The 24,112-nt window shown below is 47.5% G+C and overlaps 1 protein-coding gene and 1 pseudogene across 3 annotated transcripts in view; one reads left to right on the forward strand and one right to left on the reverse strand.

Moving 5' to 3' along the window:
- Positions 1-505: 505 nt before the first annotated feature.
- The window catches only part of TIAM1 (TIAM Rac1 associated GEF 1), a 159,110-nt gene continuing 135,503 nt past the window's right edge, over positions 506-24,112 (forward strand). For all 3 annotated transcript variants that reach the window (XM_068971664.1, XM_068971676.1, XM_068971671.1), the window contains exons 1-2: positions 506-1,468; positions 18,524-18,971. In XM_068971664.1, coding sequence (XP_068827765.1) covers positions 506-1,468; positions 18,524-18,971 — 1,411 coding nt within the window. The remainder of the gene's footprint in view (positions 1,469-18,523; positions 18,972-24,112) is intronic.
- Positions 21,193-22,566, reverse strand: LOC138085418 (phosphatidylethanolamine-binding protein 1 pseudogene; annotated as a pseudogene).

Raw genomic sequence — 24,112 nt, forward strand, 5'->3', positions numbered from 1 at the left:
GGAAGCACCTTTATCCACGGCACCTTGGAATTTCGCCTGGTTTTTTGAAATATGTCATTTCAAACAGAACGTTACTCATTTGGAGCAGACACCTTGGTTTGTCCTTTTTAGAGTTTTTAGTTGGTGGAGAGGCGTAGAGCTTTAAATAGACAACTCTAGAGGTTAGGGAGAAGAAAGCAGGTGTTGCCAGCTTTAGGGAAGCAAGTCTGTGCCATGCCTGGAGCGCTGCTCCCCTCCCCGGGCAGAGACCCCTGTCATCCCCCATGACCTTATTTATGTTCTTATCTCCCATCTCTGCAGGAGTAGCCTCAGCAGGCGATGTTAGTTCTCGCCTGCTGCCGCGCTGAGTGCAAGCGCCTGCCAGGTGCATATAGGCGCCGCTGTTACCTGCCAGGCTGCCTGCCCTCCGTAGGTCCCGAGCTTTCCCCGTTAACCGCCCGTACCCGTGGGTGACTCAGTGATCCTCTCCTCTTTTTTCTTTTCCCTTGCTACAGACCGTAAAACCATGGGAAACGCAGAAAGTCAAAATGTCGTGCATGAGTTCTATGGAGACAAGCACGCCGTCCTGGGGCGCAAGCACACGTCCCGATCCCTGCGCCTGTCACACAAGGCGCGGCGGACCAGGCACGCCTCCTCCGGCAAGGTGATCCACAGGAACTCCGAAGTGAGTACCCGGTCCAGCAGCACCCCCAGCATCCCCCGGTCCCTGGCCGAAAGTGGCCTGGAGCCCTTCTCCCAGGAAGGCACCCTCGAGGACTTCGGGAGCCCCATTTGGGTGGACCGAGTGGATATGGGCTTGAGACCCGTGTCTTACACTGATTCCTCCGTCGCTCCCAGCGTGGACAGCAGCATCGTCCTCACAGCAGCCTCCGTGCAGAGCATGCCAGACTCGGAAGACAGCCGGCTTTACAGGGATGACGCGACGTACTTGGCGGAGGGCGGCAGGCGGCAGCGCCCCTATGCCTCCAATGGGCCCGCGTTCATGGAGACGGCGAGCTTTAAGAAGAAACGCTCCAAATCCGCAGACATCTGGCGGGAGGACAGCCTGGAATTCTCACTGTCTGATCTGAGCCAAGAACACTTAACAAGCAACGAAGAGATCTTGGGTTCCGCTGAGGAGAAAGACTGCGAGGAGGCTCCGGCGATGGAAACCCGGGCGAGTCCGCGGCAGCTCAGTGCCTGTCAACGGGCCAATTCCCTGGGGGACTTGTATGCTCAGAAGAACTCTGGGGTGACGGCAAACGGGGGGCCCAGGAGCAAACTTGCAGGCTACTGTCGGAATTTGGTGTCTGACATCCCCGATCTCGCGAACCATAAGATGCCACCAGCTGCAGCTGAAGAGGCTCTCCCCTACAGTAATTATAACACACTCCCCTGTAGGAAATCTCACTGTCTCTCTGAAGGTGCCACCAACCCACAGATTAGCCATAGCAGCAGCATGCAAGGCAGAAGAGCAAAAACCACTCAGGTAAAGTGCCTGGAATATGTTTTGGTTTTTTGGAAACTGGTGCATGACCCGAAGTGCATGATTGGGCTCTTAGAAGGTTCCCATCTTGCAGCTGCGTGTTAACCACAGCTTTTCCCTGGTGGGTGCTGGCCTCTCTGAAGATTCGTCTGTCTGCTGCTTCGCCCCTCTTGCAGTTCTGTTGTTGAAGGGGTGGGAATTCAGGAAGAAGCCTCTGTGTGTGTGTGTGTGTATGTGGGTGAGGTGACAGGAGTGGGAATGAAGCTGATAAGTTCGTATCGGGAAACTGCCTCTCCAGTTCAGCTCTGAGCAGCATCTCACTGGCTCTGCGCTTCCTTCCTAACGTGGCTTTCTCTCCCTGGACAGATGGGAATGGTGGGCTGTGGACTCTTGGAGCTTATTTCTTCCGCGCCGCAGGTGGGAAGAGGTTAGTCGGCAGGCGGCTCCTTGGAGGAAGCCTTTTTTGATTCGGGGCCGGCTCTGGTCATTTGTCAGCTTCTGTCTGAGGTTGGCAGGCTAACTGCCTTCCCGGGAGCTATTTCAATTTCCTGTTCCTTTGCGATGCTGGCCAGCCCTCTCTCTCTGGATGGAGGTGTTGCAAGGAATAACATGGGTGGGTTCCAGGTCTGCTCTGCAGCCAACTGGCTTCTGACCTTGGGCAAAACCCTGACTTCCAGGTGCTCTTCGGAACACTGGGGTGAAGATGCTTGACCCACCTGCTTCAGGGTCTGGGGCATGACAGTGTGTGTGTGAAAGTGTTTTCAAAGATTTAAAATGCGTCTTGCTAATGAAACGAAGACTGCCCTCGCATTCCCTAATCATTACTGATAATTATTGGGCGGGCCAAAAAGTTCATTCGGGGGTCTGGTCACCCCTGTACAAACTTTGTGACCAACCCAGTGTCATGAGGATAATGACATGTCAAGTAATCCTGCCTGCGTCAGTCCTTTTCTGGTCCTGGAGCAGGGTTCCAGGAGTCCTGGCTCGTGTTGAGGATGGGTTGGTAGTTTACAGGATGGTGTTTCAGATCAGGAATCCAGGTGAGGCTCCTTTGCCCTGAAAGGTGAGTTGGTCCCCAGAGTGAGCAGTGAATACCACTGAGGTCAGCTGGAAATCAGCAGGCGTGCTCTGACCTGGCCAGCGGGGTGATGTTGCGCCTCTGGTCTTGCTTCCGTGCTGGTCAGGGGGTATTGTGAGGTTCAGTTGTCTTCGGAAGGGTGTCTAAGTATAATGGGCAGATGGTCATCTTGACCAATTTTCAGTGCGTGGTTGAGGGGTATTAAATACATTCACATGGTTCCTATAGCCATCGCTGTGCTTCATCTTCAGAACTCTTGTGGAACTGAACTTCATCCCCCTTAAACAGTGGTTCCCCTTTTACCCTCTCCTCAGCCCCTGGCAACTGCCGTTCTACTTTCTGTCTCAATGAATTTGACTCTAGATACCTCATCTAAAGTGAAGTCTTTTTGTGACAGGCCTATTTCACGGGCTTGCCTGGTGGCTCAGATGGTAAAGCATCTGCTTGCAATGTGGGAGACCAGGGTTCGATCCCTGCGTTGGGAAGATCCCCTGGAGAAAGGCATGGCAGCCCACTCCAGTACTCTTGCCTGGAAAATCCCACAGACTTAGGAGCGTGGTGGGCTACAGTCCATGGGGTTTCAAAGAGTCAGACACGACTGAGCAACTTTACTTTCACTTATTTCACTTAGGTTGATAGCCTCAGGGTTCACACGTTGTAGCAGGTGTCAGAATTTCCTTCCTTTTTCAGGCTGAATAATATTCCACTAACACTTCACTTTCCCCAAACAGCGGCCCCCACCCCGCTGCCCCCCAGCCATTCATTTGTTGAAGGACAAGTTTGGCTGATGTCCAAGCTCTTTTTACCTGAGTTAGTTTGGGCACAATTTTTTAAGTCTCGAAGCCTTAATTTCTTAATCTGGCAAATGGGCAAAGTAATAAGATTTTTGAGGAAATGGAAGGTAAAGGCTAGTGCTTGGTACTTTAGAAGCCACTGGTAAGGGACAGTCTGTTACTTGTGATTTTCAGTATCCTGAATGGTGTTCTGTGAGTTGAGGACCCCAGGTAGTTTGGTGTTTGTATCAAACTTTGTGTCTTGGAAACAAAATGATAAAAAAGGCTGATTCAGAGGTGTGAGGAGGTGAGCATGGATATTGCATTCAGATGCCCTCCTTGAATTTTGACCCATCTCTTTTCTTTTTAAAAAGTATCTTTAATTAATTTATTTATTTTTGAGTGTGCTGGGTCTTTGTTGCTGTGTGCAGGCTTTCTCTAGCTGCAGCGAGGGGAGGCTTCAGTAGCTGTGATACCTGGGCTTTAGTAGCTCAAAGGCATGTGGGGTCTTCCTGGCGGACTAGGGATTGAACCCATGTCCCCTGCATTGGCAGGCAGATTCTTCAGCTCTGGACTCCCTGCAGGGGAGTCCTGACCTGTCTCTTTTCTGAAGCATGATTGTAATGATAGAAATAACCCTGCTATGGTCCTTCTGCCTGCCCTGGGCAGGACTCTGCTTGCACTGGCAACTTGATGGGTCAGGACACAGGTGAGATGGAGGTCCTGTTAAAGGATCCCCTGAAAGGCACCACAGGCTTTGTCCTTTAGACATCATCAGATTGGCACTACAGGCCTGATTTGCAGAGATGGGCTTGGCAGCCTCACCAGCCTTCATTGATCCAGACTCTTTTAAAAGACACCTCGCCTCTGTCACTTTAACCTGGAACAATGCTAAGTTAGAATCCATTCTATATAAGATTTGAGGGGGGTGCTGGGTAGCTCTCTGTCTCCGACCCTGGGGGACAGTTGGACTCCTGCTTCCCCCACCCCTCACTGATGGCACTGTGAGCCTTTGAGCCTTGGCCGCCCTCAGGAGAGGGGCACTGCTGGTATCCCGGGGAGTTCTCACGTGTACTTGTTGCATGCCACTTCCACTCTGGCTTGTTGCCTTCTAAAATTGTTAATATATGGAAGTGAGATCATCTCAGAGTGCTGTCTCATAAAGCACTCTAGTAGCTTAACGTAGCACAGAGTACAGGGGACCGGGAATCCTGAGAAGCATATTTGCTTCTGGCTCAGTCCTTATCGGCCAGTGACCTTAGGTGAGTCATTTCATCACTGACTCCTTGTCTGTCCAGGGTGAGTGACACCAGCCTCCGATGGGGCCAGGAGGAGAACCAAGTGGGATTCCATACAGAGAAGCCTTCTACAGAGTCTATAAAATGAACGGAAGTCTTATTTTGGTCTCAACATTACGTGTTGAGTGAGGATCTTTAATGACTTGAAACAAACCCCAGAATTATGCACAACACTCTCCACCCACCCACGCTTCCTCATCTTAAGTTTGGCATGTTCATCCAACGCGATTTTTTGAGAACCCACTATGTTCCAAACAGTGTATTTTAAGAGACAGTGGGTGTGGATGCTTCTTTGAAAGTAATTCTTTTTTCGTTTTCTTTTGTTGGTGAAAGTTTCTGACCCAGGGGCCCTCTCCCGTGAGTTTGGATCATAGATATTAACAGTCTCCTTGTTTGCCCTGGTGATGTAGTTGAATCTGTAATAGTCTTGTCAGCAGTTTTTCTCCTCAGAAAAGAGTTCCTGGCAGGCATTTGGCCCAAGGGCCTGGCCTCTGAGCCTGGGGGACAATGTTTTATCTGAACAAACATGAAGAACATATTTTTATTTGCAAATGATCAAAACAGAGTTGGGAGCCATTCTTCCTACTTTTGTGTTTGAGTAGTAGTTGGACGTGTTCCTGAGCTGTGAATCTGAAGGCAGCGGGGTTCACATTGCGGTTTTAAAAAGTGGCGCATTTCATGGGTTTGCTACCCAGTAAGTGCTGAGGAATTCTATCTGTTGAATTCAGTACATGCGAATATGTGTGTGTGCCATGTGCATAAGACAGTATCTTGAGAGTCAGACTGCTTCTCGTTTGTTGAGGGGATTTACCCAGACTATGTAAAACAGTTTATTTGTATTGACTGCTGTGACATCCCAATAGATTGCCTCTTGATTTAATGAATGCCTCTTTGGTTTCTTGGCCTAAACTATACTCTCTATGGTTAAAGGATAGAGGAGGGGCAGCCTGCTGTTCTACAAAGAAGAGATTCTGAAGTCTGGCAGGTCTGAGCTTGCAAGTTGGAACCCTGTTCCTTGTTGGCTGTGTAACCCAGAAGGATCTCGGCGCCTCTTGAATAAAGCTAATGTGAGGGTTAGATACATGGAATGTAGAACTCCTGGCAAAATGTCTTGCATTTGATCAGTTCAGTTCAGTTGCTCAGGCATGTCCAACTCTTTGCGACCCCATAGACTGCGGCACGCCAAAGTTCCCTGTCCATCACCAACTCCTGGAGCCTCAAACTGATGTCCATCAAGTAGGTGATACCATCCAACCATCTTATCCTCTGTCATCCCCTTCTCCTCCTGCCTTCAATCTTTCCCAGCATCAGGATCTTTTCCGATGAGTCTGTTCTTCTTATCAGGTGGCCAAAGTATTGGCGTTTCAGCTTCAGCATCAGTCCTTCCAATGAATATTCAGGACCGATTTCCTTTAGAATTGACTGATTGGATCTCCTTGCAGTCCAAGGGATTCTCAAGAGTCTTCTCCAACACCACAGCTCAAAAGCATCAATTATTCGGCACTCAGCTTTCTTTATAGTCCAACTCTCACATCCATGTATGACTGGAAAAACCATAGCTTTGAGTAGACAGACCTTTGTCAGCAAAGTAATGTCTCTGCTTTTTAATATGCTGTCTAGGTTTGTCATAGCTTTTCTAACAAGATGCAAGCATCTTTTAATTTCATGGTTGCAGTCACCATCTGCAGTGATTTTGGAGCCCCCAAAAATAAAGTCTGTCAATGTTTCCATTGAAACATTGACAAAAATCTATTTGCCATGAAGTGATGGGACCAGATGCCATGACTTTATTAGTTTTCTGAGTGTTGAGTTTTAAGCCAACTTTTTCACTCTCGTCTTCCACTTTCATCAAGAGACTCTTCAGTTCTTCTTTGCTTTCTTCTATAAGGGTGGTGTCATCTGTGTATCTGAGATTATTGATATTTCTCCTGGCATTCTTGATTCCAGCTTGTGCTTCATCCAGTCTGACGTTCAATGGAGTTTGGATATGGGGGATAGATTTTGTGTCTAATTAGGTTTTTAGCCATCCTTGTCCGGAGAAGGCAATGGCAACCCACTCTAGTACTCTTGCCTGGATAATCCCATGGACGGCGGAGCTTGGTGGGCTGCAGTCCATGGGGTTGCAAAGAGTTGGAGACCACTGAGTGACTTCACTTTCACTTTTTACTTTCATGCATTGAAGAAGGAAATGGCAACCTACTCCAGTGTTCTTGCCTGGAGAATCCCAGGGATGGCAGAGCCTGGTGGGCTGCCATCTGTGGGGTCGCGCAGAGTTGGACACGACTGAAATGACTTAGCAGCAGCAGCAGTAGCCGTCCTTGTATGGCGATGGCTTCCAGGAATTCTCTCCCATTACTCTTCCAATTTGCCCAGAATTTGTGACATGGATGTGCAGGAGCAGAAGTCACATCTCAGTGTGAATTTGCCCCATGGCGTCCAGAGTAGACAGTAGACACCACACTGTCTCCCCATGTTCAAACAGGTTTTAGCTCCTGTGCCTTCAGAGTTTAACATACAAACCCTCACGGTACAGAAGCCCAAAGGGGTGGTGGGCTGAAAAGAAAAAAAGTAACTCTCTACTACCATGGCCCAAAAGAGTGGTTCCTGAGAGAGATCACCAAAGATGACTTTATTTTAATTTTTTTTTAATTGAAGTATAGTTGATTTACAGTTAATTTCTGCTACTGCTGCTACTGCTGCTAAGTCGCTTCAGTCGTGTCCAACTCTGTGCGACCCCATAGACGGCAGCCCACAAGGCTCCCCCATCCCTGGGATTCTCCAGGCAAGAACACTGGAGTGGGTTGCCATTTCCTTCTCCAGTGCATGAAAGTGAAAAGTGAAAGACAAGTCGCTCAGTCGTGTTTGTCTCTTCAAGACCCCATGGACTACAGCCTACCAGGCTCCTCCGTCCATGGGATTTTCCAGGCAAGAGTACTGGAGTGGGGTGCCATTGCGTGCAGCAAAGTAATTCGGTTATATATATATATACACACATACACACACATATTCAGTTATATATTATGTGTGTGTATATATTTATGTATATATTTATATACACATTCTTTTTAAAATTCTTTTCATTATGGTTTATCATAGGATGTTGAATATAGTTCCCTATGCTGCACAGTAGGACCTTTTGTTTATCCATCATATATATAACAGTCTACACTGCTAACTCCTAATTCCCACTCCAGGCCTTACCCCCCACCCCAGCCCCCTGCCCCCCCATGCCAGCAGCTACAACTCTGTTCTCTGTGTCCATGAGTCTGTTTCTGTTTTGTAGTTAAGTTCATTTATGCCATATTTTGGATTCCTCGTACATCATACAGCATTTGTCTTTTTCCTTCTTACTTCACGTAGTTGGATAATCTCTAGTTCCGTCCATGTTGCTGCAAGTAGCGTTATTTTGTTCTTTTTCACGGCCGAGCAGTGTTTCGTTGTGTACACACGACGTTTTCTACGTGCATTCTTCTGTCAGTGGATATTTAGCTTGTTTTCCGTGTCTCGGCTATTGTGAATAGTGCTGCTCTGAACAGAGAGGTGCGTGTACCTTTTCAAATCATAGTTGTATCCGGATACATGCCCAGGAGAGGGACTGCTGGGTCATCTGGTAGCTTTATCTTTAGTGTTTTGAGGCACCTCCATACTATTTTCCATGAACTTACATTCCCACCAATAGTGTAGGAGGGTTCTCTTTTCTCCACACCCTCTCTAGCATTTTTTATTTGTAGACATTTTAATGATGGCCGTTCTGACTGGTGTGAGGTCATACCTCATCGTAGTTTTGATTTGCATTTCTCTAGTAATTAGTGGCCAGAGAAGGCAATGGGACCCCACTCCAGTGTTCTTGCCTGGAAAATCCCAGGGACGGGGAAGCTTGGTGGGTTGCCGTCCATGGGGTCGCACAGAGTCAGACACAACTAAAGCGGCTTAGCAGCAGCAGCAGCAGCAATAATTAGTGGTGTTGAGCATCTTTTCACATACCTGTTCGCCCATCTGTATGTCTTTTTTTGGAGAAATGACAAAGATGGCTTTAGAAGGCTCTATCTCTGATAAAACTTTCATGCTTGGAGAAACAGGTAATAGGATTGGTGATTTCAGCCAGACAGAGGGTGCAACATGGTCAGAAAGAGATCCTGAGTTCCCATAATAAACTGTGTTGGTGCTTAAAATTTTGATTTTGTCTTATACTTAGCTTAAATGGTTCAAAGATAATATGTTCCCTGAGCTGAGAATTGGCATCAGCCTCCAATAGATTCCTAACCTTTGGTCACAGATTCCTTTGAGAATCAGATGAAAAAAATGCATTTTTTGGGGTCAAACACGGGAACCACCCTGCTGTGTATCATTTCGGGGGATCCATGGGTCCTCCAGCATCCATCAAGAAGCTTCTGATTAAGAACCTCAGGTTAATTCTTCATGAAACAAAATATTTTTTTATACAGTCCACTTAAAACAACTTCTTCCTTCACTTCTCCTTTTTGATGCTTCTTTTTTCTTTTATCTTTCTTTTTCTGGCACGTAAGTTAAGCAGTGAGATATTTATTTTGAAAAACAGCCCATCCGTTTTCAACATGAATATCCATCTCCTTTGCCAAGATCTTCTTTTGAGGAGTGGGAGTAGGTAGCCAAGAGATGGCTTATATCAGCAGTTCTCAGACTCCTTTGTACTCTTAAAAAGTATTATAGACTCCAAGGAGTTTCTATTCATGTTTATATCTATAAATATTTATCACATTAGGAATTGAACCAGAAATGTAAAAAATACTTGTTAATTCATCTTAAAATAGCAGCAATAAAGCATTACATGTTCACATAAATAACTTTAATTGTTAAATTTTGTCTTCTAAAATTAAGAGAAAGATCGAGAAGAAGGGCGTTGTTTCTCTGCTTTAAATTCATTTTGGTGGTGCTGGGTCTTTGCCGCTGTGCACAGGCTCTCTGTCACAAGCAGGGGCTACTGTGTTGGGTGCGTGGGCTTTTCATTGAAGTGGCCTTTCTTGTTGCAGTTCCTGGGCTCGGCAGTTGTGGTGCCTGAGCTCAGTTGCTCCATGGCACATGGAATCTTTCCAGACCAGGAATCGAACCCATGTCCCCTGCACTGGCTGGCAGATTCTTACCCACTGTACCACCAGGGAAGTCCCTTTTTGTATTTTTGCAACTGTCTACAATTTCTAACCTGTCAGAAGAGACTGGAGTCCTGCAGCTGCTCTGCCTTCACTCTTTTGTGATATTCTCTTTTGCTGGACTATTTGGGGGAAAGTCTTGCTTCGAATAGGTAGTTGGAAAAGGGAGGGCTTTAGGGGCCCCCTGAAATTATTTAAGGAACCCCGATCCCCACTCAGAGAGCAGCTCATTTATGCTAATATAGCTTGGGGAGGTCCAAACCTCTGAAAACCACATTCTCCTCTCCATGAGAAGAGGCAAGTAGGTGTCCCTCAACATAAATCGTGTCCTGCAATGCTCTGTAATTAATTACTGGTTTCTCAGTGTAACTGGGAAGGATAAAGTGCTGTGATGGGAGCCTGGAGTCTCCCAACCAGCCTGCCTTGCAGCCCTGGGAGCGTCTCCACGGAGCCCAGGGCAGGGAACACCCACAAGCTTTTCACTCTGTGGTTGGGGCCCCATTTGCTTTGAACCTCCCGTTGACAGAATATCTAGTGTGGGCCATAAAACAGCCCAATATGTCTTTCTCACTTTCTCTCCTTTTAAAAAGATGAAAGAAAAAGCCATGTAAATGAGCTCTGGTTGTCTCCATAAAAGACATCATAAACCCGGGTCTTTGCTGGAAGGTGGCGAAGTCAGGCTTTCCAGTTGTGACTTCAGCTGGAGTTGATCGTGAGCTGAGCCTGCAAATAACTAGATCTTTAAATCAAACTCAAGTGTATTCCATGAGAAACGATTTTCTTGTTGTGAGAGGAGGGTGGAAAATGAGCAGCAGTGAAGTTGTTCAACAGTGTGGGTTTTTTTTTTGTTTGTTTGTTTGTTTTTAAAGTGCCTATGCCATGCCAAGCACTATTCTTGGCTCTTGGGAGGTGTCAAGAAAAGATTGCTGAGCTTAGGGGTGAAGTGCGGGTGTGTCCGCAGCAAACAGGTAGCACAACAAGTACAGGACATGCTATGGGAAGAAGAGAGCAAGATGGGGAGGAGTGGGCAGTGGTGGACGTGGTGACAACTCCAGATCACGCAGGCCCCCTAGAAAGGGCAGGCTTGGGTGGGGATTGGAAGGGGAGACGGGAGTCGGCCATTGATTTGGAAACTGGGGTCATGCTCTGCACTTTTGAGAAAGAGCAAAGAGGCCAGTGTGCCTGGGGTGGTGGTGGGGTGGGTGTTGAGAAGTTTCATGGGGATAAAGGAGATTAGAAGAAGGCTTCCAGCTGATCCTTGAAGGATCAGTATTCCTGGAATTCCTAGAAGCAAGAAGGGCTGAGAGTGTACACTGGCAGGAGTCTTTCAGTTTCACTGGTGGCAGGGTGCCTCCAAAGGTCTGGTGCTAAGGCTGGACACCAGTGAAGGGCCTTGATGGACAGCCTCAGGAGCCCTCCACCTTGTTGCTGGGAGACTTACTGTACAGGATGGCTTATGGGAGGAAGGTAGTTAGAAAAGAGAGCTGATGACTGGAGATGTGAGATGAGGGGTGGGGGAGGGGGTGGGGAGTGAGAACAGGGACTGAGACACACACGTAGGAAAACAGATGAAAGGAGAGAAGATGACTCACTGACCTCAGCACAGTGCTGACTCCAATCTGAAGTTACCTGGAGCAACATTTCAAGCATTAGACAGCTTCTGAGTCCCTTGTGAACAGCAGTAAGAAATTCACTTCCAGAGGTTGTAATTGAGAGAAATTTTGAGTCACCCCTGTTGGGAATCATTAGCGAGGATGGGACTGAGTGCTGGAAACTTGAAAGGGCATGGAGTCTTTGCCTTGGGAAAGGAAGAAGTGGGAAATGGAGCTGGTTTTTAGAAATGTCTCAGATGGAGCCAGGACAGGTGTAAAGGGGTGAAGAGAAGGAGGCCCGGAGCTGAAATTGACAAACTTCTGAATCACGAACTCAAAAAGGCACTGGACATTTGTTTATAGAGTTGGGGGGGGGGGAATCTTACAATAATGGAAAACGGAGACTGCAATATTTCTGTAAATCAAGAAAGGTGATCATTGTAACAGTGCCTAGCAATTATTTGCAGCATGGGAAGCATCATTTTCTTCATTTACTGTGCAGTGTTATGAATGTGAAGAGGATTCAGAGGGATTGCATTGGCTCATGCCAACCTTGGTCTGCCTGTCTTTTTCCCCATAAAGCCTTGTTTTTCCCACATTCCTCAGCAACACACTTTCTTCTGTATTAGTGCAGGAAGCTAGGAAGTGAGGTCAGGCAGTGACTTCCCTCCTTGGGCTGAGATGGACATGATCTGTGCAAGTGCTGTGTGCTGGGCAGAGTTCTAGAAAAGTGAGTTAACTCTATATCATATCTTACAATGTGTCTTACAAAGTAGATATTATTGCCATTCCCATTATACAGTTGAGGAAACTGAGGCATGGATTGGTTCAGAATGACATGCCTAGACACGATATTTGCTGTACTGAGATATACCATGGAGAGAGTGTTGGAAACCAAAGACATTGTGTACGTGTATGCATGTATTGGGGGGTGGAGGTACTCAGATTTGGGGGATAAGAAGATGATAAGCCACAGGAGGAATATTTTAGAATTTAGTAAGTCAGAAATTGTTCCAGTTCAAGGCTTCCACAGGTCCACAGATATATGCCCAGGAGTGGGATCGCTTGATCATATGGTCAGGAAAGAATCTCCCTGCCAATGCAGGAGACCGGGGTTCGATCCCTGGGTTGGGATGATCCCCTGGAGAAGGAAATGGCAACCCATTCCAGTACTCTTGCCTGGGAAATCTGTGGACAGAGGAGAGAGGAGCCTGGTGGGCTGAAATCCATGGGGTCACAAGAGTCGGACATGACTTAGCGACTCAACCTCCATCACCACCACAGGTCACAGTCTCCTCCCGTCACTGAAATCCCTTGAACTCCCCTCTGCTGCGTTTACCATCTCTATACAGGTGTATTGACGCAAAGCTGCATTCATCAGGGAAATTAAAGAAAGTGACCAACATAACAGTTTCTGATTGCATTCGACTTAAAACTTCTCCCAGGGCCCTTGAACTTCGTGGCTAATGACCTCTTCAGAATTGTGTCCACACATCATTAGCACAGCAAACCTGTTCCTTTGGGTATTTCTGAGTCCCTGGTGGAAACGAGGTGAGCTTTGCCACAATCTGTCATTAGCCCATGTTCATGCTGGGGGATCCTCTAGTTTTCAAGGCCATGCAAACAGGCTTTGAATTTGCCTCTCACCGCCTCTGCTTTAGTACCAGAGCTCATTTAAGCTTTGTTGCCTGGCTGAAATGACTAAGAAAACTTGCACTGTTGAATGTTTTGGGCGACAGCTGGCCACTTGTACCTCCAGTGGGAAAGTGCATGCGTTGATTTCGGCCGGTGGAATGGAAGCTGATGAGTGAAAAATCCGGCTTGGGAGGATTCATCCAGGAAGAGCAGGGCTTAAGAGCCTCTATATTCCATGAATGTTATTTATAATTGAAAGCCTCTTCAGTGGAGTGGTTCTAACACGAGTTTATTTTGAGCTATTTTCAGGAAATCTCTGTCCAGATCATGCATCATGCTGAGAGTTACTTCTCTGTTTAGCTAGGGTCTTACTATTTCCCTTGATCGCCTCTGACTTTTGCTTTAAATTTCAGTACATTTGGTTTGATATTCTGGCACTGATCATATGCTAAGGCATCTAACTAGATAAGAAGGAACATACCTTGCATTGGGAATAAAGACTCTTGTGCTCCCATGGAACTCTTCCCTGAAGTTGACCACTAAAAGAATGGGGGTGGTTCACAGACACTTTTGAGTGTGGGGAGAATCAGATTTCTCAGGCATGAAGTGTCCTTGAGATGGAGGTGGTCGGAGGAGGAGCCCTTTGAAAAAATGCACCGGGATCGTTTGCATCGCAGTGATGCTGTCTGTCTTCTGTTTGATTGGAAACCACAGGGCAGTGTATGCACCTGGCATTTGAGGAGGTTGGGTGTTTGGGATGCAGCTTCAGAGTGATCTTGCAGTGTGTGAACCTAGAGCCTCTGTATCCGTGTATCTGACTTTGGTTTCTTCTAGAGCTTCTGTGACCTGTAGGCTTCTAACTGTTGTGTGGCACTTTGTTGTTCATTGTTCAATTGCTAAGTGTCCAACCCCATGGACTGCAGCACGCCAGGCCTCCCTGTCGACTATCTCCCTGAACTTCCTCCAACTCATGTCCATTGAGCCAGTGATGCCATCCAACCATCACATCCTCTGTCCTCTCCTTCTCCTGCTGCCTTCAATCTTTCCTAGCATCAGGATCTTTTCTGATGAGTTGGCTCTTTGCTTCTGGTGGCCAAAGTATTGGAGCTTTAGCTTCAGCATCAGTCCTTCCAATGAATATTCAGGGTTGATTTCCTTTGTATTGACCGGTTGGATCTCCTTGCAGTCCAAGGGACTCTCAGGAGTCTTCTCCAACACTACAATTCAAAAGCATCAATTCTTCGGCGCTCAGCTTTCTTTATAGTCCAACTCTCACATCCATACATGACTACTGGAAAAACCATAGCTTTGAATATATAGGCCTTTGTCAGCAAAGTAATGTCTCTGCTTTTTAATATGCTGTCTAGTTTTGTCATTGCTTTTCCTCCAGGGAGCAAGCTGGATAAAACAGCCCCATTGTAGATGACTCCTTCATTGTATTGAAGTTGGAGATGGCTGGTGTAGGGGACGTGGAGTCCTATTGACCATTCAGGTCTTGAGTGATGCCTCTGGCTGGGTGGACATCATTTTCCACGGTGCTAGAGCAAGGATTTCTGGGTATCTGGGACCATCCCATGCTTCATGGTCATATAGAGGCTGGGGCTGGACAGGCAGCATTTGTTTCCGGGCAGGCTGGGTCACATATCAGAAGGGGGATGTGTGCCACTGAACCTACTTAGCTGCTTGTGGAGACAAGGTGGAGCTGCCTCGGGTCACAGATGGGGAGCATTCCCTGGCGGTTACTCTCCCAAAGTATGCCAGCTCATCTGGGGCCAGCAGGCCTGTTACCTGGAGAAATCACTGCTCAGTTCGGTGACTGTCCCAGAGTTGAACATGCACAGCCTGAGCCACTGCAGAGTTGCAGCATGAGTTGGCATGAGCACATGTTTAAGTATGAAAAAGAGGGGAGTGTCTGTCGAGTCCTTAACTCTCAGTTCCAGTAGGGATGTCAGGGCGTTCTGTAGGCGTTCATGGTTTGTGGGGATGTAGTAGATGTTAAGTGGAGAGGGGAGTGGCAATCCCATCCAGTATTCTTGCCTGGAGAACCCCACGGACAGAGAAGCCTGTCTGTCTACAGTCCATGGGGTCGCAAAGAGTCAGACAAGACTGAGCAGCTAAGCCCAGTAGATGTTAAGAGACATGCCTGTCCATTCTCTGCTTCTTCCACTCAGATTCTTTCATCTCCCCCTGCCCCTTCCCGTCACTTTGGAGTTTGAGCTCTTTGCCGGAAGGTCAAGGCATACAGATGCCCACTCACGCAGCTTTGTTAGGAAACCCTAGAAGAGGCACTGTTGGCAGACAGAGGGGAAGACATGGTGTTGACTGCTGAGACAGGACCCTATCAGGTGCTGCGTGCAGCTGAGCCATGGGGACGCCTTGTCAGAGTAGAAGAGGGCATTGGAGGCATGGGTTTCTCACCTCCAGTCTGCCACCCACCAGGCCGTTGACTTTCTGAGCCTTAGCATCCCCAAGCATTCACCAAGGGGATGGTTTTGCAAGGTTCCTTCCTGTTCCCCAGCTCTGGAAATTACCAGGTGCCTGCTATCAGTGTCTCCTTTTTTGTTCTGAACTCTTTTTCTTAGGACCCAGGGAGGTTACCCCTGTGTAGCTGGTCATTCCCTGTCTTACAGAGAAGCAGCTCATCATTTTTCATTTTTGAGGGAAATTTGTGGCTGATTTTTGTCCCGTCTCCCGGAGAAGGACTGAAATGTGAAAACGAGTCCAGATACTGGGGAGACTCATACAATCTCCTCATATCCCACCACCCATGGTTATCTTGAATAATCGGTGATAACTGACTTGACTTATTATCATCCAAAGGGACATATGGTAAATGTTCCTGCCAGGAAGAAACGTGGGTTGGTAACAGCGCTCTCCTGTTTGTACTGGGAAGTTTTTTTACCCACTGGATCCCTGGGTTGGGAAGATCCCCTGGAGGAGGGCATGGCAATGCACTGCAATATTCTTGCCAAAAAAATCCCATGGGCAGAGGAGCCTGGTGGGCTCCATGGAATCACAAAGAGTTGGATGTGCCTGAAGCGACTGAGTATGCATGCTCACTCAGTGGCACAATATATATATCGCATGCCTTCCATGTGTTTGTCCTTGATGACATTGGTGGTGGGTAACAGGCAGGCCAGCAGCTAGGATGACAGTCACAGGGTCTGCATCTTAGCTGGATCCCTGGTTTCTTTGACCCTCTTGAGTCCCTCTGTATCCAGGGACCTAAACTCCATTGCACGTGTCATTGGTCCTTAGAAACTTGCTTCAGCACTTCCTGCTACTGTCTTCCCATCTCACTGCCCCCTTGTTTCTTCTTTTTTTTTTTTTTCTAAGTAAACTTTTTTATTTTAGAACAGTTTTAGAATCAAGCAAATGTTGCAACATGGTACAAAGGGTCCCTGTGTACCCTGCACTCAGTTAACCTTGAGCACTTGGTCGAGGTAGTCCTCGGCCGGTGTCTCCACTGTCAACTTCGTGTGCTTTGCACACTGTACTTCCTTGTGTGTGTTTTTGTGTTTTTGAAGATGTACACTGTGGTGGTTTCAGTTCAGTTCAGTCGCTCAGTCGTATCCAACTCTTTGTGACCCCATGGACTGCAGCACGCCAGGCCTCCCTGTCCATCACCAACTCCCGGAGTGTAATGTATGTATGTATTGTGAAATGATTGCCACCGTCAAGTTGATTAACACATCCATCACTCACGTAATCACTCGTCTCTTCCTCCCTCCCTCCCCTCCTCCCTTCCTTTTTTTTTCTTTCTGTTTTCGTGGTGAGAACACTTACAGATCTGCCCTCCTAGCAGATTTCCAGGATACAATACAGTATTATTAGCTGGAGCCATCTGGCTGTATATCAGATCCCCAGGACTTAATTGATCTTGTAACTGAAAATGTATAGTCTTGACGAGGATCTCGCATTTCCCCTGGTCCCCTAGTCTGTCAACTACCATCCCACTCTCTGATTCTGTGGGTTTGGCGTTTTTACCTTCCACATAGAAGTGAATCCGACAGTATCTGTCTTTCTGTGCATCCCATGATGGTTTTCGTGTCTGGCTCTGCCCATGGTTTAGTTGCTAACTTAGGACCTATTCGTGATGAAGGTGAACTCTAAAGGCCTTGGCTTAGAATTGACCACGTGAGATGTGCAGAGATGAGGGCACAGCGCCTGTTTGGGCCTCATGCAGGACAATGTGATTGGCTTGGCTGAGAAGTTCGTTCTGATGTTTCTGTAGCATTGTATGAAAACCTGGAATTAACGTTTTGGCCAACCCAATAGTTTGTGGCTTGGTTCATTCTGCCCCATTACCTGGCAGCAGAGATTTGAAAGCACAGCATTCAAATCATTTATATGGCAATTGGAATATCCTGTTAGCTTTTACATTTTCAAACCATAATGAACTATTTGTGAGACTAAAGGCTTAAAACACGGTTAGGTCTCCAAACCATGTATTAGGTGCATGTCAGTTTCACGTTCCCATCCTTTCCCTTGGAGAAGAATCAGTCCCATTTCTTATCCCTGAGACTGTTGAGCTGTCCTGTTGAATTCTGCTTTCATTATTCTCCCTTGAGGACTACCCTTCTTTAACTATTGTTTGTGGAAATGCCTTTAGCACTTGAGAGCAATCCAGATTGTGATTTAAGAACAGATCTGTCTGTGTCCCGTCGAGCCTGAGAGCAGGGCCAGCGCTTTGGAAATTCCGAATGTTTTTAACCGAGGGATGGATACCCCCCACATCTTGGCAGTTGCCTCGAGCTGTCACTTGGCCCCCGGGGCAGTGAGTAGCTTGCTCCGGCTCCTGGCATCCCAGCTTTGAAAGCGCAGGGTAATTGGAGAGTCTGCACTGGAGCCGTGGGCCCCACAGACTTATTCAGCTCAAGTGCAGAGTGAGAAGCTGCTTGTTTTCAAGAAACAAAGCAGATTGGAGCATGAGGGCTCTCCCCTGCTCCTGGGCTCTGGGTCCTTGCTGGGCGAGTGGGTGGGGTGGTATGCTAGTTATCTTTCTAGTCACCAGATCATAAATTAGACTCCTAACTCAGCGTTTTGTTTATTTATTTGCTTTTTTTTTTTTAAAGTACGAGCTACACAGACGTCATTATTCCCTTGGAACCCCCTCCCTCCGGAATAAACTACCTAATCAGCCAGCAGAGTTTCCTGGAGCGCCAGGCTGGCTGATGAGGACCAGGGTGCTGAGTTCTCTCAGCAGGGCAGTGGGGGGAATTCTGAATAGCTGATTTGCCCATTACTTATTTATCTAAGTCAGATCATTGATAAGTTCTTTGAAATGTTTCTTGCTTTGTGTGTGTGTGTATTTTGAATGTTCTGAATTGTTGACATTCGTACTGGGGTGGCTTCATGGTTTTCCTGAGCTGCTCAGCAGGCAAGTTGGGGTTGAAGGGGTTGGAGGTTGAGGGGTAATTGCTCCCGGGAAGGTGGGGAGCAGTGACACACTGCAGGTCGCCAGCGGCTCCACAGCCCCCGGCCGGAGCGACAGGAACCCCGGGTTACCTCTCTGTGTGACGCATGTCTTCTTTCTTCTCCCTTTCGGCTACCAAGGATGTTAACGCAGGCGAGGGTAGCGAGTTTGCCGACAGCGGGATCGAAGGGGCCACCACCGACACGGACCTCCTGTCCCGGCGATCCAATGCCACTAACTCCAGCTACTCGCCCCCCACCGGCCGTGCCTTTGTGGGCAGCGACAGCGGCAGCAGCTCCACCGGGGACGCGGCCCGCCAGGGGGTGTACGAGAATTTTCGCCGGGAGCTGGAGATGAGCACCACCAACAGCGAGAGCCTGGAGGAGGCGGGCTCCGCGCACAGCGACGAGCAGAGCAGCGGCACCCTGAGCTCCCCGGGCCAGTCCGACATCCTGCTCACGGCCGCGCAGGGCACGGTGCGCAAGGCCGGCGCCCTGGCCGTCAAGAACTTCCTGGTGCACAAGAAGAACAAGAAGGTGGAGTCAGCCACGCGGAGGAAGTGGAAGCACTACTGGGTGTCCTTGAAAGGTGAGAGAGAAAGAGAGCATCCTTCCTGCTGTGCTGGGTAACCCTGTGCTCCGTGGTAGCCCTTACACGTGATGCCTTTTAATTACATGGAATTTCTATCTCATGCTAATTTCAAAATTGTTATTTTATGGTGGTAAGAGTACTTAACGTGAGGCCTGCTCTCTTGGGCTTTCCAGGTGGCACAGTGGTAAAGAATCTTCCTGCCAGTGCAGGAGACACAGGAGACACGGGTTTGATCCCAGGATCGGGAAGAGCTCCTTCAGGAGAAAGTGGCAACCCACTCCAGTGTTCTTGCCTGGAGAATCCCATGGACAGAGGAGCCTGGCGGGCTGTAGTCCATAGGGTTGCAAAGAGTCAGACATGACTGAGCATGCACGCACACACAACACACACACACACACACACACACCCTCTTAAAACATTTTTAGGTGTATGTTTCAGTGTAGTTGATGAAGTCATGCGGTTGCACAGCACATGTCTAGAACATCTTATTGAGCTTAAACTTTTGTCCCTTGATAGTTACTCCCCATTCTTTTTCCCGTCAATGCTTTATAGTCTTTACTTTTTCACATGTAAGCTATTAGAGCCTCTCATGCCTTGTTTTCTTATGTACAGCTCGTTGTGGTGACAGTTTCAGTGCCTTGAGTTCCAAAAAATATTTTTTTGAAATCGTCCCAAAAAATGTGTCTCCCAGAGTAACTGTTTTGGAGGGAAAAATCAGTAGTTTGAATCTTATGAAATTGACTTTTTTTTTTTTCATAAAGAATGATGCAATATTGTTAATTTCATAGAATTAACCTAGTGTCTAATGGGATGTCTGAGCCATCTACATTTGTGAAAAAGTCACTGTTCTGCGGTCACACTTTGAATACTTGAGTGTGTGTGTATACATGTATACATGCATGTATATATATGCGCTGCTTTTTCATTGATAAGCACAATGCTTTGATGTGCTGCTGTTCATTAATGTTTTGCATACATTTTGGAAGCATGTGTGTGTGTTTTTGCCCATGTCTGCATGTCTTGATGGTATAGAAATTGGAACGTATTTGTGAGCTCTGTGTCTTAAAAGGAAAGACACTTCTCAAGCCTACTTAGAATCCTTAACAGAAGCTAGATTTGAAGCAGGTTAATGTATGGCCAGAGAGGTTAGAGAGGTTACTAAGCATGAAGGATGGGTCCCAGAGAAAGAAGCCTGAGCTTACCTGGTGTGGTACACCCATTACACCATCTGATACTGGATTTTATCATCTGTGGCTGGTGTGGAATAACCAGTCCTGGAGGCACACAGCAGCCTAGAGCTCTGTGCAGTGATGTGCAGGTCAACCCCTGTGCAGGGTTTGGGTGGGTTGCATTGCTTGTGGTGCCTACTGTTGCTTCAATACCTGGCCAGACAGGGAGGGAGCATATTAATTGGGCTGTAGGTCTTATTGCGCGTCACAGAGACCTATAGTGACAAAGCCTCATGCAAGCCAGGACTTAAATTCCCTCCCACCTAGCAGAGGTAGGCCTTCTAAGGGTGATGGGGCGACTCTTTGCTGTGACATCATCCAGAAGCCAGGGTTCCTTTTGTCTTACTGCTTAACTGTACCTAGAGCATTGTTTTCATCTGAACGATCAGGAGAGCTCACCAGCAGGTCCGGTTCCAGTGGAAATATGGAGGTGTGGAGGGCGAATCCCCCTGCACTGAGAGTACAGCCTGGAAGTTGACTGGATCTCTTCTGCTTCCACTGCATAGGCCAGAAGTGAGTCCACCCTAGCTGCAAGGGAGGCAGGGATGGACTCAGCCAAGCACTGGGGCTGCTATTACTGCAGAGGGAAGGAGGTTGGGCATGTTGGGGAACAACCAGTTGTCCCATAGAGGAGTCTCTGCACTTGTCAGCCAGTGCAGGGCAGTTTCCCCCTCCTTTCTGCCAAGAGCTTGTGTGTCTAATGTTCCTGCATGTTTAGCATAGGATGCTCTCTTTAGTCCTTAAGACTTGTTGGGTTATTACATCTTGTTGCTCCACTTCCAAGGATGTCTCGGAAAGAGTCAGGTTCTTCTTTTCTTTTTTGATTAATTTATTTTAATTGAAGGATAATTACTTAACAATACTGTGTTGGTTTTTGCCACACACTGACGTGAGTCAGCCACGGGTTCTTTTCTCATGTTCTCTTCTCGTTCTGAAAGTCTGCCTTAGTGGTTTCTTTTTTTTTTTCATCTACACAGTGTTTTTATTTTTATTCAACTATAAGCAAACAGCAAAATTAACACAACATTCACCAACTCCAGACCAGCTTTCTTTTTTATTTTATTTTTTCGGCTTTCTTTTTTAAACCAAAGAGTGATCAATTTAACAAGCACAGACTTTCAGATTCTGATAACCTCTTACTCAGCCGTGCTGCTCACCTAGATGGCCAGGCTTTAACAGCAAAGCAACTTCTTCTATGGAGCTTTTTCCAGTATTGCTCTTTAAAGAAGCCATAGCAGGACACTGACACGCAGTAACCAGCCTGAGATGTTGGGGGTTAGTGGACATGCAGGCCCCTGGTTGTCTTGGTGAGACAGAGCCGTGAAAATACATGCCAGTAGGTGCCTTCACACACAGTTCTGTGCTCAGGCTCACAAAGGCAGAGGCAATCAATCTCTTTTTTGTTTTCAACCTCCCTTAAAGATTCTTTGAAGTTCTGTTTTAATACTGCAGACCTGGTCTTTTACCAGAATTTTTTTTCTTCTTTAACGTCTGGGTTGTTGTTCTTGTATTAACATTTTGATGAACTGCATCATAGTACCAAAGAATCCCCCACCAAAACGGAGTTCAAATTTGATCAAAACATAACCCCCCTAAAATTATACAATACAGGCAGAAGGAAAGAAAAGTCACCCTAAATCTAAATCTGACCGCTCAGGGCTTAGGCAGAGAGATGGAGGAAAATCTACATTCATCACTAAACTGAAACACTGTTTGGGAACTCTGGGACAGTGTCCATCTCCTCTACTTCCCAGACAGCTGCTCGTAGAGCCTGGGCACATAATCATCCCATTCGGCCTGGTAACACGTGCCGGCCATTGGGGTCCCAAGCTCATACTTTTTGCGGAAAGAGGCCACCTTGAATTTGCCACGGTGGTCTCCAGATCGGTTGCTGAGAATGGGCTCGTCACACTTCAGTGGTCCTTCCTGCTCGTAAACCAGCCAGACGTAGCGGTGCAGGCCTGTGCCCTTGGGAGGCCCAGAGCCCACATAATCGGAGAGAACCATGCCACTGCTGATGTTGTTGCCCTTCATGTTGACCACCAGGAAATGGTGCCATTCCCTGTATTTGGGGTCCTTCCTGCTGGGAGCATCCGGATCTGTCAAGACCAAGGTGTACAATTTACCTGGATCAAGGCCATCCCATGTAATGCTGTTGGGCCGGTTCTTAACCTGGGTGGGTGTCAGCACTTTGCCCAGTTCGTCGACCTCCGCCCCGCCGTATTTGACCTGCAGCGGGTGCTGCGGCCGCTCATCCACTTCCTGCAGGCTCAGAGCCCCGGACCACTTGCTGAGGTCCACCGGCATCGCGGAGCCGAGCAGGTCAAGACAGCAGAGAAAGCGGCTTGCGGACTCACAGCAGTCTGCACACTTGTACCGAGGTAGCTCAAGTCCTGCCTTAGTGGTTTCAGAGTCTGACTAGATGTGGAATTCTGGTACCCATAGTATCGTCTGTGGAAAACCTCAGAAAATATTGATATTAAACTTTGAATTTTGGTGTCTATGCAGAATCGGATACCGTACTATAGTCTACATAAAGTGCATATAAAATTTTGAACACAGATGTGAAGTATCTGTGTTCAAAACACAGGAACGTTGGATTTGAGCTAATTTTATTGGGTGACACACACACACAGGCACATACACAGAGCACACTTTGCTTTTCATTTCCCATTGTGAATTGTGAAAAGGCTATTTGATGTTGTGGTTCTGCTTGTGAAACACAGTTGTTCTTCCTGTGGGAGCATTTTGGAGACCTGCTACCATTCTTTTTTGCATGAGACCTGCCTTGGCTTAATTTGAAGGCACTATTGGGTCATGTCTAAGGGGCCCTGGATCGTATCCACTGTCCTGCTGTGGGGGGTCGGATGAGATGACATCAGGGAGAAAGACCCCTTCTTCCACCTCCTTCTCCCCAAAGGTCCACAGCACTGGACCCTGCAGCCTCTGTTCCCTTTAGCAGCCTGTCTTATCTTTCATTTTATTACTTAATGTTGAGTTTTTAACAGCATGATTAGAAGACCACCTGCATCACAGTCGCCTGAGTCACTTCCTGGGTTATATCCATACCTGCTGAATCTCAAAGTCTGAAGGTGGTTCAGTTCAGTTCAGTCACTCAGTTGTGTCCGACTCTTTGCAACCCCATGGACTGCAGCATGCCAGGCCTCCTTGTCCATTGCCAACTTCCGGAGGCTACTCAGACTCATGTCCATTGAGTCAGTGATGTCGTCCAACCATCTCATCCTGTGTTGTCCCCTTCTCCTCCCACCTTCAATCTTTCCCAGCATCGGGGTCTTTTCCAGTGAGTCAGTTCTTTGCATCAGGGGGCTGAAGTGTTGGAGTTGGGGCCCTGTCTTAATCCCTGTATGGGACCTGCTATAACCAAGTGCCACAGGCTGGGTGGCTTCAACAGAAGAAACGGATTGTCTCACAGTCCTGGAGCCTCAAAGTCTGAGGTCAGGGTGGCAGCAGGTTTGGTGTTCTCTGTGTCCTCTGTGCCTGTCTATGTCCAAATTCCTCCTTCTTATAAAGACAGTGGTCATAGCAGCTTAGTGCCCACCTGAACAACCTCCTTTTATTTTAATTACCTTGGTAAAGCCCTTGTCTCCCAATATAGCGACGTTCTGAGGCCCTGGGCTATGACATCAGCCTAGGAACCTGGGTGGATAGGATTCAGCCCATGACAGGCCCTGAATCTGTGGTTTAAACAAAGTTCCCAGGTGATGCTTAGACTCAGTTTGAGAGTAACACTGTTAATGGCATAGGATAAAAATAATTAGGTGATTTTTATTTTTACTTGGGACATGGAAGCGGGGGCTGTTTTGTTTCTGCTGTTCCTTTAGAGAATAAATGAACAAGGAAGGCAGGATGTGGGCACTCAGGAGCCCAGCCCACACGCCCATTAGACGA

This window comes from Capricornis sumatraensis, chromosome 1, assembly GCF_032405125.1.
Source record: "Capricornis sumatraensis isolate serow.1 chromosome 1, serow.2, whole genome shotgun sequence".
NCBI lineage: Eukaryota > Metazoa > Chordata > Mammalia > Artiodactyla > Bovidae > Capricornis > Capricornis sumatraensis.